The following is an 18,361-nucleotide window of genomic DNA, read 5'->3' as shown; positions in this document are numbered from 1 at the left end:
GTGGATATGCCATCGCTATCTTTGTGCAATGCTCTTTGAAACCGTTGTTTAATTTCTTCATTTTTTAACGTTTCTGTGTTATATTTTGGAATTTTGTAAAAGGTTTTCTTCTCTTTTCGAAATGGGAGTGGTCTGAATTTAATCGTAGTCAAATAGTGGTCTGAATCAACATCAAGGCTTTTCAGCACTTTAGTGTTTTGAATTTCTTCTTGACAATGAAGTGAGATAGCCACATGGTCAATTTGGAATTCTCCGAGAAGTGGATTTGGTGATCTCCATGTTTTAGTTTTTCGGCTCAGCTTTTTGAAATGTGTTGTCATTATTTTCAAGTTGAAATGCCTACATACCTCTATAAGCCTTTCTCCATTTTTTGAAGTTCTTTTGTGACCTGGGAAGAGGCCTACTGTTCCATGGTATTTTTTCTCCCTTCCTATTTGTGCGTTAAAATCGCCTACTAACATTTTTATGTTCTTCTTTGAGCATCTATCCAGTTCCATTTCAAGTATCTCCCAAAATTCTTCAACTTTCTCCGGGTTATTTTTGTTGTCCTGGTTTATGGGTGCATGGCAGTTGATTATAGAGTATCCTTTGTTTTTACATTTAATCTCAAGAATGGATAGTCTCTCAGAACTCGAGTAGAAGTTAGTAACTGAATCTAAAATTGAGTGATGTACCAGAAATGCTGTTCCCAGGTATGGCATTTGTTTCATTAAGATTTTACCTGGTTTTCCTTTAAATAAACGATAGTTTTCAAAATCTAACGCAGTTTCATCTAAAAACCTTGTTTCTTGTAATGCACATATTAAAATTTCTTTCTGGTTCAGCTTTTCAATCAATAATTTCAATTTTCCTACTTTAATTAGAGAGTTTACATTTAGGGTTGCAAACATAGTTGCTTTCTTAAATTTCAGTGTTGAGGGCTGCATACATGTTGGTTGGGGTCCTCCAAAATCCTTTGACCCCTTTGCATTGTTTCTACGAACAACGGAGGATTTGCCATTCGGTCTACCTCTTGGAGTAGTGTCTATCTTTGACGACGTTCCCATCATGCTTTGCAGTAATTGTTGGATAATAAATTGGGGGATCGGGTTGCCCCGAATCCGAGATTAAAACCAAGGTAGTAAGCCCTGGAGTTAGCTCTTCCGCTCTCTCTGCCGTTGGGAAATTGTTCCTCTTCCGCCATTGAGACCGTTGGCTGGGTTTCACCTAGTAACCCTAGGCAGGGGCCCTATGACAGGGTGCTACCATCTGGAGCCGGACGGACCCTGGTTTTTTTACGAGGTTGTTACTCCTCCCCCTCCACACTTCCCCATGAACAGTTCATTTATCCTCTGTTTAATTTTTTCTTTGTTAGTTCCTCTTATCCAATACAGAACTAGTTTTTCTTAGCTTGGACATTAATTAAAAAATATATTGTGTTATTTCAGAATATCAGATAATATATTCCGTCAATACTTCCACAATTTTTGACACTCTAACAGGAAATTTAACATTTTTTCACACACAACGTTATTTCACTGCGTACTTTTACAGAATATGCAACGTCCTTACATGGGAAGCCCCACAAAAATTGTGATAATTTTCTAAATATTGTAAAATATGCTAAATACATATTAAGAGAAGTTTCCAAATATTGTAAAATATAGTGAACATATGTTGATGCTATTTTGCACTGAACCACCAAAAAAACTGGAATAGGCATGCGTATTCAAATAAGAGATATGTGAGCAGGCAGAATACGACGCTGCGGTCGGCAACGCCTGTATAAGAGCACAAGTGTCTGGCGCAGTTGTTAGATCGGTTACTGCTGCTATAATGGCAGGTTATCAAGAGTTAAGGGAGTTTGAACGAGGTGTTGTAGTCGACTCACGAGCGATGGGACGCAACATCTCCGAGGTAGCGATGAAGTGGGATTCTCCCGTACGACCATTTCACGAGCGTACCGTGATTATCACGAGTCCTGTAAAACATCAAATCTCCGACATCGCTGCAGCCTGAAAAATATTCTGCAAGGACGGGACCAACGACGACTGAAGAGAATCGTTCAACGTGACAGAAGTGCAACCCTTCCGTAAATTGTTGCAGGTTTCCATGATGGGCCACCAGCAAGAGTCAGCGTGTGAACCATTCAACAAAACATCACTGATATGGGCTTTCGGAGCCGAATGTCCTCTCGTGTATCCTTGATGACTGCATGACACAAAGCTTCACGCCTCGCCTGGGCCAGTCAATACCGACATTGGACTCTTGATGACTAAATGATGCCTGGTCGGATGAGTCTAGTTTGAAATTGTATCGAGCAAATGGACGTGTACGGGTATGGAGACAACGTCATGAATCCATGGTCCCTGCACGTCAGCAGGGGAGTGATCAAGCTGGTAGAGTCTCTGTAATGGTGTGGGACGTGTGCAGTTGGAGTGATATGGGAACCCTGACACGTCTAGATGCTACTCTGATACGTATACAAGCATCAGATCATTGCATCCATTGATGTCCATTGTGCATTGCGACAGACTTGGGCAATTCCAGCTGTACAATGTGAGACCCCACACTTCCAGAATTGCTCAAAGTGGCGTCTGGGATTAAACTCCTCCGCTGGCCACCAAACTCCCCAAACCAGAACATTATTGACCATGTATGGGATGCCTTGCAACGTGCTGTTCAGAAGAGGTACCCATCACCTCGTACTCTTACGGATTTGTGGACAGCCACTGCAGGATTTATAGTGTTAATTCCCTCCAGCAGTACTTCAGACATTCGTCCAGTCGTTGCCTCGTCGTGTTGCGGCACGTGTGCGTGCTCGCGCGGGACCATTGTGTGTTAGAACCCGTAGGTCTTGTAAACTGACTCACGATGATAATATCCGTGTCTTTATCCGTGGTAGTGGTGTTGATATGAAATGTAAAATAGTTGGCGATATGACTGTATATAATAGTATGTAATAAAGTGGTGGTACATCCTCTGAACTGTAGACATAGAACGGTATCCTTTATTTTAATAAATAAAGGCTCTTCAGAGTATAATGCACACTGTATCATTTTATCATACATAATAAAACTTCTCAATAAATAGTATCAAAGAATAACAACAATTATTTTTACTTCCTGAAATATTATGAAATTGTGATGTACAATCTTCAAATATCTATCGAGTCTCTTTTGTATTATCACGTTGATTTTCAAGGGAAGCATTTTGTTTTCCATTAACTGCATTCTCTACTTTAAATTCTATGTTCTGAGACCGGTATTTTCCTGAGTTTCTTCTTTTCCCCAACAGGGAAAAAATGCATGCCTTGACGTTTTCTCGTTCTGTGTTTACATTGTTGTTTGTGATATCATTCCGCAAATTTTGTGCGCGTCATTTTTCGCACAGATGATTAATACTGTACCTCGTAACATATGTACCGTAGATACTTTCTGTTTGGTATGCAATATCCAGCTTAAGCCACTTACTGTCTGATGATGATTAAATCCATATAGCTACCATATGCAGGATGCTCTCTGCTGCGTGTCACTTGCTTTTCCAAATAGTGCCATCAGACATTCACTGCAGGATTAACATCGGCCGATTTAGTGAATCATTCGAGGTGAAATAGAGCGGTTGAGTGACCTCATGCCAGGGAGGTAGCCTACGTTTGTACGGCTGCGCTGGCGGCTTTTGTCAGATGGGAGCATCTGTAGTATACTCATCGTGAAGACACAGAGGAAAGGGCAACATATGGTTGCCGAGAATGTTGGAATAAACATCGTGGTTTATGTTCGCGGTAATCTGGGTGCGGCCCCAGAACACCAGAGAACCACACTGTGGGTTAAGCGACTCGTCGAGCTGGCGATAAGCCATACGTCTTGCACCATCTGAAGAGAGCGAAATGACGGCTTTTTGGACCAGACCACAGTCAGCTACTGTCCAATTTGTTTGTTGTCTGGCACATTGAAAACGTGCAGTTTCATGTGCTGCTCTGATCAATGGCCTATTGAGAGACGGACGATTCCAAATGTCTCTTATAAGCAGTTCCCTTCGCAATGTGTTCTCTGAAACCGGTTGAGATGGGCCTGCATTCACTGACAGCAGTAGTCGTTAAGAAGGTGCGACAGAGGCGTTTCTACATACACTGTTCTTACACCGTGTTACGTGAATGTGAGTGTGACATTATTTGTTGTAGATACTTTTGGACAGCTGACATTAATAGGTCAACGAATGTAACAGTTTGGTTCGCGGTGTGGTCACACGTGCGACGAAAGATGATAGCTGCATTCTGCCACAGCCGGCAGAAGTGGCCGTGCGGTTAAAGGCGCTGCAGTCTGGAACGGCAAGACCGCTACGGTCGCAGGTTCGAATCCTGCCTCGGCCATGGATGTTTGTGATGTCCTTAGGTTAGTTAGGTTTAACTAGTTCTAAGTTCTAGGGGACTAATGACCTCAGCAGTTGAGTCCCATAGTGCTCAGAGCCATTTGAACCATTCTGCCACACCGTCAGACATCCACGTCGGTCAGATGCACTAATTCCATACAGCTAATGGGCACACAGACATCGCTTCACTGCCGTCACTTATGTCAGTTGTGCTAGCAGATCTACTGTGTTCCAAACCGACCTGTGCGCATTATTAATGGGATGATTAACACCGCGCTTCTAACTGCCGCCAGCGCACAACCTAGCTTCCTGAACTTACTGCTTCTTACTGGAAGCTCTCGCCGCGTTAATGGCATCCTGTCATCAGGAGCAGTTCGTGCCTCTTGGATCACGGAGTCTACTGAGTCTTGTCAACCTGTGTATAATATTTGTCTCTGGTATGGAGTATTCCAGATCGATAGTTCATGTTTCGTAAAACAGAAATGTGTAATACGCTGTAGCTATAACTAAACTTTCGCTATTTGGACCAATGTAGACAGAGAACTATTTACCGAATGGGTACCCAACACTATAGGAATGACGTTCAGGCTGTGCGCTGCAGGATTTGTATTGTTAGTAGTGTCATGACGTGCCGTTTGCAGCCGGCACTCGAACGGCGACTTAGGACTGAAGCGCAAGCACGGGTGCGCATCACAGTTACAGTCAGGCAACATGGGTCTGAGAGAGGTGAGCAGGGCTTCATTCGTAAAGCTGTTCTACCAAAACAACAGCAATAGTGCATCTGTTCTTCGAGAGCATCGATGTATTGTTGCTGACAGCAGGTGAACCAGACTGCAGAAGGGCGTCTCCAGCTGCCGAGCCACAAGCCACCCACCAGGGCAGGACCTGACGAGAGCAGCCACAGAGTCCCCCACGTTAAGCGTAGCCTCCAACTTCTGGAAATGCTCGCCATTTATTTTTCATCTTACTTTATTGTACGAAAATTAATAGTAAAATTTGGAAACTGATACCCGTAGTAACACACTCCTCAAAAGAACTACGTGAACACATGTATCAACGTCCAGTATGCTATATATATTTTTTGATGCGGGCAGTTCCTGTGGTCTCCTAGCATAGCTTGAGATTTTCGCTTTCGATTTGTGCAAAATCATTTGCCTTCTGCCGGCTCTGTTATGCACTGCACTAACAGGAGACCCATCATCAGGTAGTGAGTAACAGCGTCACAGTGTTCTAGTAAGCTACATAGATGGCAGTTGTCATTTGTGGACATTTTGCTCAACCGAGCACATGCAATGTGACATCGTAATGCAGTGCGAGTTCAAGGACGATTTGTTTGATCCAAAAACTATGCGCTTTCGGCTGTGGTGCTGCAGATGCCAGTGGCTTTCGCGCTACAGGTTGGCAGGTCACTACACATGGTGAGTCGGATAAGGTCACCAATTCATTACCATCCGATGTGGAGACCGATATCTGGTCACCTCTACATCGTGGCGTTCCACAGTACTACGAGAGCATTGCAAGACGAACTCAGAAGTGCCAACGGAAGCAGTGCGTCCAGTCAAACTTAAGCAAATGACTGTGTGAAAGGATCTTACAACCTAGACAACCTGTTTGAGTACCCCGCTCGACATGACATCTCGGAGCTCGTATTCAGTTCTCCCGTTCCCATGTCAGTTGGCAGCCTCATCAGTGGTGAAACATGTTGTTCACAAACGAATACAGATATCCTCTGACATGGGGTGATGTCCGTGTTCATGTGTGAAGATGCTGTGGTGAGCAGTACCTGTCAAATGTTGTAAAGGAAATCGAGAAATTAAGGCAAGGTTCCGTGCTATTATGGGGAGGAATCGCTATTGATAGCAGTACGGATCTTGTTGTTATCCACAGTCGCCTTACGAGAAAGCAGTATATCACACGGATCCTTTCGGACCGCTTAGTGAATGGCGCATAATGTGGTGGCCCTCAACTCCTTCGCCAGCACAACAATTCCAGGGCCAATGTTGCGGGCGTCGCCAGAGAGGTCGTGCGAAGCCTGGACGTCGAGGTAGTGGAATGGCTAGCAGCGAGCCCTTCGAGAGTGTGACGGACACGGCTGACAGTCGTGTTCGAGCTCGTACTGTTCAGTCGCAGACTCACGAGCGTTCTGAAGTACTGGCATTGAGGAATGGCAACAGGTACCTCTGTAGACTATTACTGAGCATTCCACGTATGTGTCAGGCAGATTAAGGATCACAGAGGGCATAAACGTTATTGAACTCTCAAGTCCAATGTACATCAACCGGAATGATGGGATGAACTATTGTCTCCACTTTGTTTTCGACTCCGGTGAGACCAGTTCTTGTTATGTAAATGAACGAGGATGCAACGATATTTTGTTGTGTACTTAATTTGTGAAAGATGACTATAATTTGGTAACATACCCAATCCTCAATGGGTTATGGCAGAGACGTAAATTCGTGTTCCCATAATTTTACCAAACAGTGTATAAATGTTTCCGATTGCGATTAAACTTCAGCTACTCACAGAGGTCTGTTGAGGTCTTTAATTATCGTACGGCAGCAAAACTCGGAAGATATGCTAATGCATTAATGTGGAACCATTTTACACTGGAAAAAAAATTTGTTCCAGCCTTGGCCACCTGCTGCAAATTGGCGCCGTACAACGACTCGTTGACATCTCCAGTGTTTGTACCGAACAAATTGTGTAAGCAGTAGTTAATAATAAAATCGACATTATGCGTTTCTCCCTTATTTGATCCCTTCTGCCCCTAAACCACTAAATACAGAAAGATGTCTATTCACCTTTCAATCGCTCACAGTGCCAGATTTGCACGTGGTGGCCAGAATTTGAAGTAATTTTTTTCGAGGGTAAACGGGTTCCGCAAATCTAGCAAGTTTCACTGTCGTACAATAACTACAGCCCTAATTATAATCACCCCATATCTGCGCTTGTAAGCTGGCCTGTAGTACGAGAACAGACGCGTCTCGTGTGGAATACTGGCCACGCGTAGCTGTACTGGTGTGCTGTGTTTGCAGCCAGGTGTACTGCCAGGGGGAGCTGCTGCACACCGTGCAGATGGCGCAGCTCTTCGACGACTCCAAGACGTTCGTCGACATGAAGCAGCGGCAGGCGCCCGCGCAGACGCTGGCCAACTTCGAGGCGTTCATGGCGGCGCAGGACGGCCAGCCGGGGCGCACGGCGCTCGCGCGCTTCGTCGCCGACAACTTCGAGGAGGGCGGCCAGCTGCTCAACTGGACGCTGCCCGACTGGCACGCCAACCCCGCGGTGAGTCCACTGGCGGCAGCGCGCGGCCGGGCTCAGGCTCCCCGTTTCCTCACCCTGCAAATATCTAGTTTTCACAGTCGGTAAGATGTATACGCTGAAGCGCCAAAGAAACTGGTATAGGCATGCATATTCAAATACAGAGATATGTAAATACGCAGAATACGGCACTGCGGCCGGCAATCCCTACATAAGACAACAGGTGTCTGGCGCAGTTGTTAGATCAGTTTACTGCTGTTACACAGGCAGGTTATCAAGATTTAAGTGAGTTTGAACATCGTGTTTTAGTCGCGTGCGAACGACGGGACACAGCATCTCAGAGGTAGTGATGAAGTGGGAATTTTCCCAGACGACCATTTCACCAGTGTACCATGAATATCATGAATCCGATAAAACATCATATCTCCGACATCGCTGCGTCCTGAGAAAGTTCCTGCAAGAACGGGACCAACGACGACTGAAGAAAATCGTTTAACGTGACGGAAGTGTAACCCTTTTGCAAATTGCTGCAGATTTCAATCCTGGGCCGTCAGCAAGTGTCAACTTGCGAACCATTGAACAAAACATCATCCAAATGAGCTTTCGGAGCTGAAGGCCACTCGTGTACCCTTGACGACTGCACGACACAAAGCTTTACGCCTCGCCTGGGCCCGTCATCACCGAGATTGGACTTTTGATGACATGTTGCCTGGTCGGACGAGTCTCGTTTCAAATTGTATCGAGCGGATGGACGTGTACAGGTATGGAGACATCAAGAATCCATGGTCCCCGCATGTCAGCAGGAGACTGTTCAAGCTGGTGGAGAGTCTGTAATGGTGCGGAGCGTGTGAAGTTGGAGTGCTATCAGACACTGAATTGGTCCAGATACTGCTCTGATATGTATACAAGCATCCTGTCCGATCACCTGCATCCATTCATGTCCACTGCCCATTCCGACGGACTTGGGAAATTCCAGCAGAACAATGCGACACCCCACACGTCTTGAATTGCTACAGAGCAGCTCCAGGAACAATCCCCTGAGTTTAAACACTTCCGCTGGCCACCAAACTTCCCAGACATGAACATTACTGAGCATATCTGGGATGCCTTGCAACGTGTTGTTCAGAACAGATCTCCACCCCTCGTACTCTTGCGGATTTATGGACAGCGCTGCAGCGTTCATGGTATCAGTTCCGTCCAGCACTACTTCAGACATTAGACGAGTCCATGCCACGTCGCATTGCGGCACTTCCGCGTGCTCGCGGGGAACGCACTCGATATTAGGCAGTCCTACACGATGTTAGTCAGGTGTACCAGTTTCTTTGTCTCTTCAGTGTATAACTGCATGCGATTGCGTGATCTTAGTTATTGTTTTCTTGAAAGAGTCCCCTGCGTACAGCTTACCTTCCGTATACGCGGGAATTCATCTTTTTACACTGATGCGAGTTACTGTAGCAGTCATACTAACAGCCTACCATTCCTAGTCTGAGCACTAGTTTGTGTTCAAATACTGGGCTTCATTGCAGTCGTATATTTCTGGTGTCTAATCGGTATTGTCAATGGTTTCGCCTACGTTCGCCTAGCAGCGATTATAAAAAAATCTCCGGGATGTTTCTAATTTCGACCCCGTTTGCATTTCCTGTTTTCGTCCCAGGGACGTAACTTTGAATTGTTACTAAAAATTCCTTTTTGTTTCTATTTTCATATATTTAACTTTTTCCTGTAGAAAAATGAGAGTGGAGAGAAATGGATTCGTTGTACAAAATGCCTGGTTTGTTATCCCAAAACATGCTCTTCATCTACCCGGACATACTAATTCACATGCGACATAGCTTGAAAAACTTGTTCATTCGTGCCCTCCAAGTGATATTGTTTGGCATTGTTATAATCGAAAAATGGATTTAAATTTATTATATTTTTGGGAAGCTTTATGGCAGACGAAATTGAGAACACTTCCTTTTGTACTTCTATTTTTGCAGCGCTAACGTTCATGTTAAACACTGGCTTAGTATGTTATAATAATTTAACTGTAACTTTTCCGCAAGTACTGAATAAATTCAAGAATTTGTATATCAATTTGCAATCTTTTCCATAACCTCTGAGGGCTTATACATGTTCTGACCTTCTAAGGTGACCAAATTTGGGCCGCCTTCTATACTGTAGTATCCTTTCACTTGTCACCACCTCGGTCCTCCTAATTGGAGTCATGTTCTTCTTCAAATTTGAGGGTATATCGCCTGACTCCTGTATCTTGTATGCCAGTGGGAATGGTTTTGTCATGGCTGGCTCTCTGGTGTATCTCAATGAATGTAAGGGAGAAACATAGGTCCTAGACATATTAAAAACTGAAACACACAGTATTAATGTCCACAGTAATATTTATTTTCTGTTCTGTTGTTAACTGGCTTTCTGCTTCAGACAATTTAGGACTGAACACACACAGTCCATACAACATCAGTGAGAGTTTCAAATTGCACAAAGGTATGTTACTTCCAAAGGTAGGTCACCATTTTATAGCTACTTATCTATACAACAAAGACAAATTCCAGTGCTTCAGTTTCACACGGGTACAAACCCTAAAAATCATGTAATGATGTACCCAATGTTTTTGACAGTGGAGATGAGTGTAAACCCTTAACAAACGCAGTGAATGACATAAAACCATGAAATTTCCCAAATTATACAGATATCCAACGATACACAAATTGTCAGTTAGAAGCTTTCTTTGATGTTGTGTGGACTGTCTGTTCATTCTTAACTTGTCTGATAAACTTTCACTTCACAAACAAGCATACAATAAAAATTATTATTGAAAAGTAATACTGTGTACTTCGGTTTTTAAATTATGAACCATTGTCAGTCGCTTCCAGGTGCCGTATCTCGACTTGGACCTTTAGAGCGAAATTGTTCTACCAGTATTATATTTCCATCTCATATTCAGCTATTCCTTCTTCACTTTGTGTAACATTCTCTTCAAGTTAGCTTCCTCTCTAGTCCTTCTAAATATTCCTTCTACCATTCTGGCGTCCATTCTTTACTTCTTACTGCCTTGCCATCTGATCTCTTGTTATTCCTAGATATGCTGCTCTCTTGTCCATACGCATCTGTACTTTCTGTATAGGTGCTATCCATCTTTCCCATAGTCACGCGCACTTCTACAGCTTTCCATTTCTCCAGTAGATATTCCTGCTTTCCCATTCTGCATTTCTGTCGGCCAGCCCATGGTTCTGATCTCTCTTGTTCAATCTCTACGTTTTTCATTACTACATTGCGTTCATTAATTGTATCTTTTACTCTATTGTTCCACTAACTGATGTTTCTCCTTTACCCTAGCTTTTGTTCTGTCACATATTTGTATTGTGTTATTGACTACTGACATTCTAAACAGGCTCCATTCTTCGTCCACACTACCTGTCTCTGTTCATGGCAACTTTTGTCCTACTAACTTTTAGAAAATTATCTTATTTTCTTCTTCTGCCAAAGAAAATACTCAGATATGTTCGGCTTAGCAGGCCAAAAGAAGAGAATAAGATGTTATTGCTTTCAATGTTGACCTGGTGATATTCTGAACTAACTGTAACTTTAATTTTCATTGAAAATTTTAATACATTTACAAATTTTCTAATTTACATAATATCAAACTCAGTCAAACTCCATATTAGAACTTTAAATGAAGTTCTTCCCATGTTAAAATGTTAAAACACAGAGGTGAAAAACAAAGATTTACGTGAGTTGACATGAATAAATTCTTGAAAGTATTTTTATACTAATAACAATAATTTGAATTTATAGAAATTCATTTTATAAAAAGAGTAATTATTTGAAATACTATAAGTTCATATTAATATGATGTGGAAAGTACAGCTCAAATGTAATCTTAATGACTTGTTACCTTCACTCCCAAATTTTCTCTGATGTTCTATGAGTTCTTTCATTTACTGTTTACTTGTGTTATTATGATTAGGAAATACAATTATAAAAAAATAATTAGTAACTGGGTTTGAATGTGACAGGATCACACACAACGTTTCTATACAAAGATTATCTCAAAAGTAAGTCTGTAACGAACTCTCTGAATTTTATGTACGAAAATGATAAACTGAGCTTATCAGTACTGTGCCAATATCCAACAAAACAAACATCCATACCTTAAAAAACAAACATGTTCAACATAGTCTGAGTGATTCTTGCTGTAGCATGTCCTACACAGTACACCAGTCTCTCTCATGTGTCTTCCTACCCAAGGTGCTTGATAAATCGTAAACATAGAGCAGATTATATTTAAGTTTCTTCTCTAACCTCCAAATCCTTGTTTATGGTATCTCTGCATTTGTAATGTAATTTATGGCAATTTTGGAAATAATCTTCCTACTGGTCGCTTTCTTTAATTGGATAAAACTTCAGAAACTTTGAAAACAAATCAATACTCACAAAAGCATATCAAACACCATCTCTTGCTCTAGATAAGAGTCCATACATAAGTTAAACCATAGTTTGTGCACTCAGGTGCCAGAGTGCCATCACTTACCTATGTCTCTGAGATAATTTCAAAATATACTTATTTTTGGCATAAAATGGATGAGCAAAAAATGGAATTTGTCGACACTGTAGTCAAGTATCTTCATAAACTACTGTGTAGCTGTACTGCCCATTCAGTGCAGTGGCTTAAATTCTGCGTTAGAATACTCTGGTTCAGGAGTTTGATTTAGATAAATTTAGATAGATATTTTGATTTATTTATTTTCATCTTTCCAACAATGCTGTACTATACACAATTCCTGGAACGATATGTATCCACAACTACAGTTTTTGTAGTGCTGAACATAACAATTATTAGTCAGGCATGTCAGAAATACTGATGAAAAGTAATAATTTGTTAAAAACAAGTTACCTGTCAAAGGACAGAAATAACTACAAAACTTAACAATAGAATATTTCAAACACAGTGACTGTGACAACATGTCTCTTCAAAGTACTCCTATTACATAACATTCAAGGCAGATGCTCAAAACAACCTCTCTGCTATACCAAGCATTAGCATTAAGCTCTCCGAGCTCTTCGCAGCACAGCTGCATCGACAGTTACAAAAGCACCGAACGGCACTACCACTTCTGCCACATTCACTAGTGGACTAGTATAAATTTACTCCTTCGTGTGTAGAGCCCCCCCCCCTCCTCCCCCCAGAAAGTAACTCAGATGATTTAGGTCAGTGAACGTGGAAGCCATAAAACACAGCCTTCACGTTCGATATATTTCCTGGCAAAGGCTCTACTTAAAGACCATCGCACATATCTTCCAAAGTGTGCAGGTACACCATCATTTTGGAAGAACAACCTTTGCTGAACATGAAGCTAAATACAATGTAGTGCTTCAGGCAAATTGTTGGTGATGAATGATGCATTCAGGTATTCAACTGGCGTGACAACCCAATATCACGTCCCACATGCAGATGCAAAAGTGGATGTGACAGTCACTATCGAGTGGCGTGAACGCAGCTACATTATATAATGTTACAGTTTTTAGAGAGTCGTCATTGGCCTCATGTTGTTCTTAGAACCATTCACAAATTGTATCAACAGGAAATGGTCTTAATGAATTTAGTGTTGCATTAATGAACTTTAATAGGGGTGGACTCTCACATCACGTATAAGTCAATGACCAAGTGTTGTGAGACATGCAGTTGCCTCACTACCACACATATGTTTCACTGGTGTCCTTGCTGTATAGCTTCTATAACGGCTTCTCTGTTAGCTGGAGTATGGCTAATACATGGACGACCTGTATTCGATTATGTTGGAGGGAGAAGCTGAAGCTCCAAATGACAAAACACATTTTTGTCTAGATGACGTAGACTAGGGTACCTAGCATCATATTCACGAGTGGCAACTCCACTTCAGTGATCAGATGCACCAAGAGTCAAAAATATGTCGACATATCCGGCGTTTGTGTATAGCTTACTATTGTACACGCAGTTTTACGACAAACGCAAAAAGAAGCTACAGTATGTGTATAGCTTTACAGTAGGGAAACCACATTACTTTGTTCACAACTGTTCCCTATCTGTGGAAAAGTGCTTGTAAACACTTTATTGTGGACGTGGGCCATTGTTCCTAATGTGCATGAGCCATTTTACAGGCTGTTTTTCGTGGTGTGTTTATGTAAAAATGTTGTGTACATAGTTCCGCGTAGTTAGCGCGTACACAACTTCCCCAATAGAGCGCGCCCCGCTAAGCACAACAGCGCAGGCACAACGCTCGTCCATCTCCGCACTACGAGATGGCGCTGTCTTAGAGGCGGACCAAATTCTGCTTCCGCCGATCCGTGTATTAATATGTAACGCAGCCAATGAGATTGCTGCTAACGTAGAACCTTTTCTCCTCGCGGATCACACTCGCGCAGTGATACCTGAACGCTCGAGGTATTATAACGAGTGTACAGACCACCGATTAGTCAGTCTGGATTAGTCTGTACCAGTCTATAGTCAAGTTTCAGTCTGCGCCTAATAAGATTATCATATTTCTGTACATAGCCATGAAGATAAATGACGAAACACTTTGTCAAGTATCAGAGATATGTGAGAATAAGATTAACGTACCAAGACCAAAGGAACTTCAGATTGTCAATTGTAAACAACATCCAGAATCAAGTTACTTAATGTCTATAATTTTTATTATTTTAATAAATGTGTGTGAAAATTAATCAAGTTCTGTTGAAAGATGGTCACCGTCAATCTGCTACTCTAAGCGTGCAAGTGGCATTTCTATCGTCTGACCTAACGGCAGAAGATAAACACCCCACGATAAGACCACGAGACATATTGCTGACACTCGCCTACTTTGTTAGAGCGACAAGTCGAATAATCTTCTTCCCTAGCAATAATAGACCATATTTTTCCAGGCATCTATCCCTGTAGCCAATAATAATAACAATAATAATAAGAGATTTGAATCTGAAAAACATAATTAGTCTTTACAGATTGATGATAAAAAATTATAACAGACTTTGGTAATCATCTGTGAAGTGGTTTGGTACCTCTACTGATAGTAATGTGCCTCTTACTTTACTACACCGAAATCACAATTTACCAAAACTGTTTTTCCAAACCTCAAAAGCACCATCCACGATATTGTTTGCAGCACATTTTGTTACGCTTTGAGAACAAATAAGACAAAAAGTTACATTTTCCATGAATTTAAACTGTCATTATAAATAATTAACTTTTTTCTTACTTACGTTGTATTGGTTGTCCATAAGCAGTCATTCTCTCTGTTGGCATAATCTTTATAGTAGGTAGATCCTGTTTGCAAAAACGAATTCAGGGTTCTATTTAGTTGAATATACATTATTAAATGAACTGTCACAGGCTGTTGAATTAATTCTTCCACATTTTTATTCAGTGATTCACATTACATGTCTTTTCAGTCACATCCAAAAGACAGAAAATCGAACTTACAACTTACTACTACAACATGCCAGTCATAATATAAATTCTGTCAAAACTTGGTTCCATGGAGGCTACAATTAAAAATTCCAGCACTTTCAAAGACAGAAACATGCAATTTTCACTTAATTCACACGTTTTTCGGATATTATGTTTAGTAAAGGTTTCCATAATAATAATAATAGTATGTTAACAAAAACTTCCACAGAATGAATTTAACAAACAAATGGCAGAATCAGTACAATACTGTAGAACCAGCAATGTTTGGGTGCAGGTACAATCTGTATACACATTTCATGTTCATACATATATGTACATGATATAAGTTTCATGTGAGCTATAAATATAGATATTTAAAAACGTGTTTTATATGTTTTTCAGTCAATAAATTTTATTACACTTTACCAGTTTTGACAAATACTCATTAGAGCATTATTTTGAAATAATTGCATGTGTTTTGTATAAGACCTGCTGTAAGTACAGTGTATCAGTTAAGAAACCAGATACTATATAACACAGTCTAAAACAATAAAATAAAAAATCCCTCCAAATTTTAAATGTTAATGGATCATGTTGTATGCTAGAGTACTGTATTGTGTTGTTTTTTAAACAATGATAGTGTGTCGTTAATTAGTTTCATTATATGGTGACATAATGTCCCAAAGAAATGTAAAGGACATGAAAGTGGTAAGCATTATAGCTGGTATTAATCAATAGAACCTTAGCAAGAGGGTATACTAGAAACTGGTTTCGAATGTAGTTGATTAAGTAGGGTGAAATATAACACTTAGACAATGAGGGTTTGTAATTTTAATGGTTGTGCAGGAGGTAACTAGGATAAAGGGGCAGATATAGACCAAGAATAAGAGCGTCAAGTACTTTTTTTTTTACTTTGGGGGAAGAAGTATAACAGAAGGAAAGATAATCTGTGCTGACTATGAAGTGGTGTAGCCTATGGAAGAGACCAGAGTAAATATTTAAGGGCAAAACACATCTTTAAATATGGAATAATAAAAATGATTTTGCTCCCATTAGAGCATTATTTGTAATTAATAGCATCTGTTTTGTGTAAGACTTGCTGTAAGTGCAGTGTGTCAGTTAAGTTGCCAGATACGAAATAACACAGTCTAAAATAATAAAATAAAAAATCACACCTAAACTTGGAATAAAACTGTTGATCCGGAGTATTCTAACGCAAAACTCTACCCAGTGCACTAGCTGGACATCACAGCTACACAATATTGTATGAAGGTACTTGTCACACATGTGATTAAACTGTTGCCAAATTGTCTTCCACTGAGGTCTGTTTTCTATCGAAAACATGCACTTCATAAAATATTCTTGGAGACATCTTTGTACCATTAACATGTAAGTTATCTCTCTGTGTTTTCTGAGAGTACAAATTTTGATTCACCCTGTGTGTCTACAGCTATGAAGTCCATTTACTTATAAGGTGGCATGTAGTACACAAATTAACTACAAGTTTAGTTGCTAACTTTAACCCTCTGAAAAATAATAAGTCTCTTTCTCACTCTGCTTGCAATGTTGTAGAAATAGACATTTCCTTAAATTTTCTGTTTACATTTTAATACTGTACATCTCCACATTTCCGTCTACATACTTAACTAAAATATCAATAAACTGTTGAGGCCAACATATCTTCCAACCATTAATACGTAAACTAGTTCTTCTGAAAAGCGTCTTCATACAAATTTCATAATATTCGTCTACATTTTCATGACCGTTTTTCACCATATAGCTGTACACCAGTTTCTCATTCTGATCATCCCTTCTTTTGTCATTCCAACATTACAATAGTTTCACGTTTCTCTTTCTTCTTTTTACTTCCTTTTTGGTATAAATTTTTTTATCTTTTGCATTTTTTCCATCATTACTCTTTTGATTACTCCAATAGTAATCTCAATTATGGGTCAATGATTATATTTTCTTTGTTTTTTATATGCATCTTATATTACAATTAAAATGCTGCAAATATGTGACCAGTTGGTCACCCTACATTGTAATGTCTACATTCTTACAAGTAGCTTAATGCTTTGTAGATAAGATAAACAATCATTTTTTGATCCAGGAGTTTATTTTTCTAAGTTGTTAAATTCCTAATGTGCTGCCAGAAATTATTTCTTAGTAAGAGTTTACACATTCTCGTGTTTAAGTAAGAAACTACTTCTAAAAGTACTGAACCTCTGAAAAATCGTCCATTGTCCTTTCTTTAAAGAAGTGTACCCCTCAGAACATTTATTTAATCAAATTCCTGCTGTCATTTACCATCCCACACCCAAATGCTATTCTTCTTCAACAAGTTAGCCATTATTTCGGTCATATAGCGCTTCGTTACTAACAAATTGTCTGTAAAATCCATATAATCCAAAAATTGATTTGGGTTGATTCTTATTCTTGAGAATAGGGAATTTTGCTATGGCTTCAGTTATCTTATTATAAAGCAAAATCCCACTCTTAGAAACACGGCAAATTTCAAATTGCAATTCTTTCACACTAAACTTGCATGTATCTAATTTCTAAGTCATATCCATCTTCCCTCTCTCTCTCTCTCTCTCTCTCTTTTTCTTTTTTTTTTTTTATACCTCTCTTAAAAGCATTCAGTGTTCAATCCATCATTTCACAGTTGCGTTTTTTATAATCTCCTGTTTCATATAAGCTCAATAACATCTGCTTTAATTCACTTCCTCTTCTTTTTGGATTGCGCTTTTCCAACTATCTTTTCTGCTGCTTTGTATATACCAGATTTAATTTGATCCCTGTCTTCAGTTACTCCACCACGTCGAAAATTTTTAGCTACGTTATCTGTTTGGTGAACATAGTGCTTTGCCAGTCCCTCGGTTTTCAGTTTTTCTAGTTCTCATTTAAGTTTTAATGTCTTCTTCTTCAGACATTTGAATCTGAGTGAACTTTTCATCAGGACCAGGTTACGGTCACTGCCTATGTCTGCAGATGGATAGATCCTGCAATCTTTTGCCTGGTTCCTAAGACGTACCTTCACTAGAATGTAATCGATCTACTGTCTCCTCAGTCTTTAGGGGCCTCCCATGAGTATCTCCTTCGTTTGTGATTTAGGAAAGGTGTGTTTGCAACAACTAACTGGTGCCTCGAGTGAACTCAGTTAGTCGATCTGCTCTTTCATTTCTTCTTCCAAGTCCATATTTGCCAGCAATTCTTTCGTCTGGTTCCTCAACCGCAATGGCCTATATCGGTGTGAAACTTGGACAAAGGGAAGAGAAGAGAGAAGACGGCTAGAGGCCCTGGAGATATGGTGCTATAGAAGGATGATCA

General features: G+C 40.4%; 1 protein-coding gene across 1 annotated transcript in view; it reads left to right on the top strand.

The window, feature by feature from the left end:
* Positions 1-18,361, top strand: part of LOC124798371 (trehalase-like) — a 323,119-nt gene that overhangs the window by 88,951 nt on the left and 215,807 nt on the right. The window contains exon 2 of the mRNA XM_047261743.1: positions 7,386-7,635. Within this exon, the coding sequence (XP_047117699.1) occupies positions 7,386-7,635 (250 nt within the window). The remainder of the gene's footprint in view (positions 1-7,385; positions 7,636-18,361) is intronic.

This window comes from Schistocerca piceifrons, chromosome 5 (assembly GCF_021461385.2).
Source record: "Schistocerca piceifrons isolate TAMUIC-IGC-003096 chromosome 5, iqSchPice1.1, whole genome shotgun sequence".
NCBI lineage: Eukaryota > Metazoa > Arthropoda > Insecta > Orthoptera > Acrididae > Schistocerca > Schistocerca piceifrons.
The sequence above is the reverse complement of the archived record's forward strand: the minus strand, read 5'-3'. Positions and strand labels throughout refer to the sequence as shown.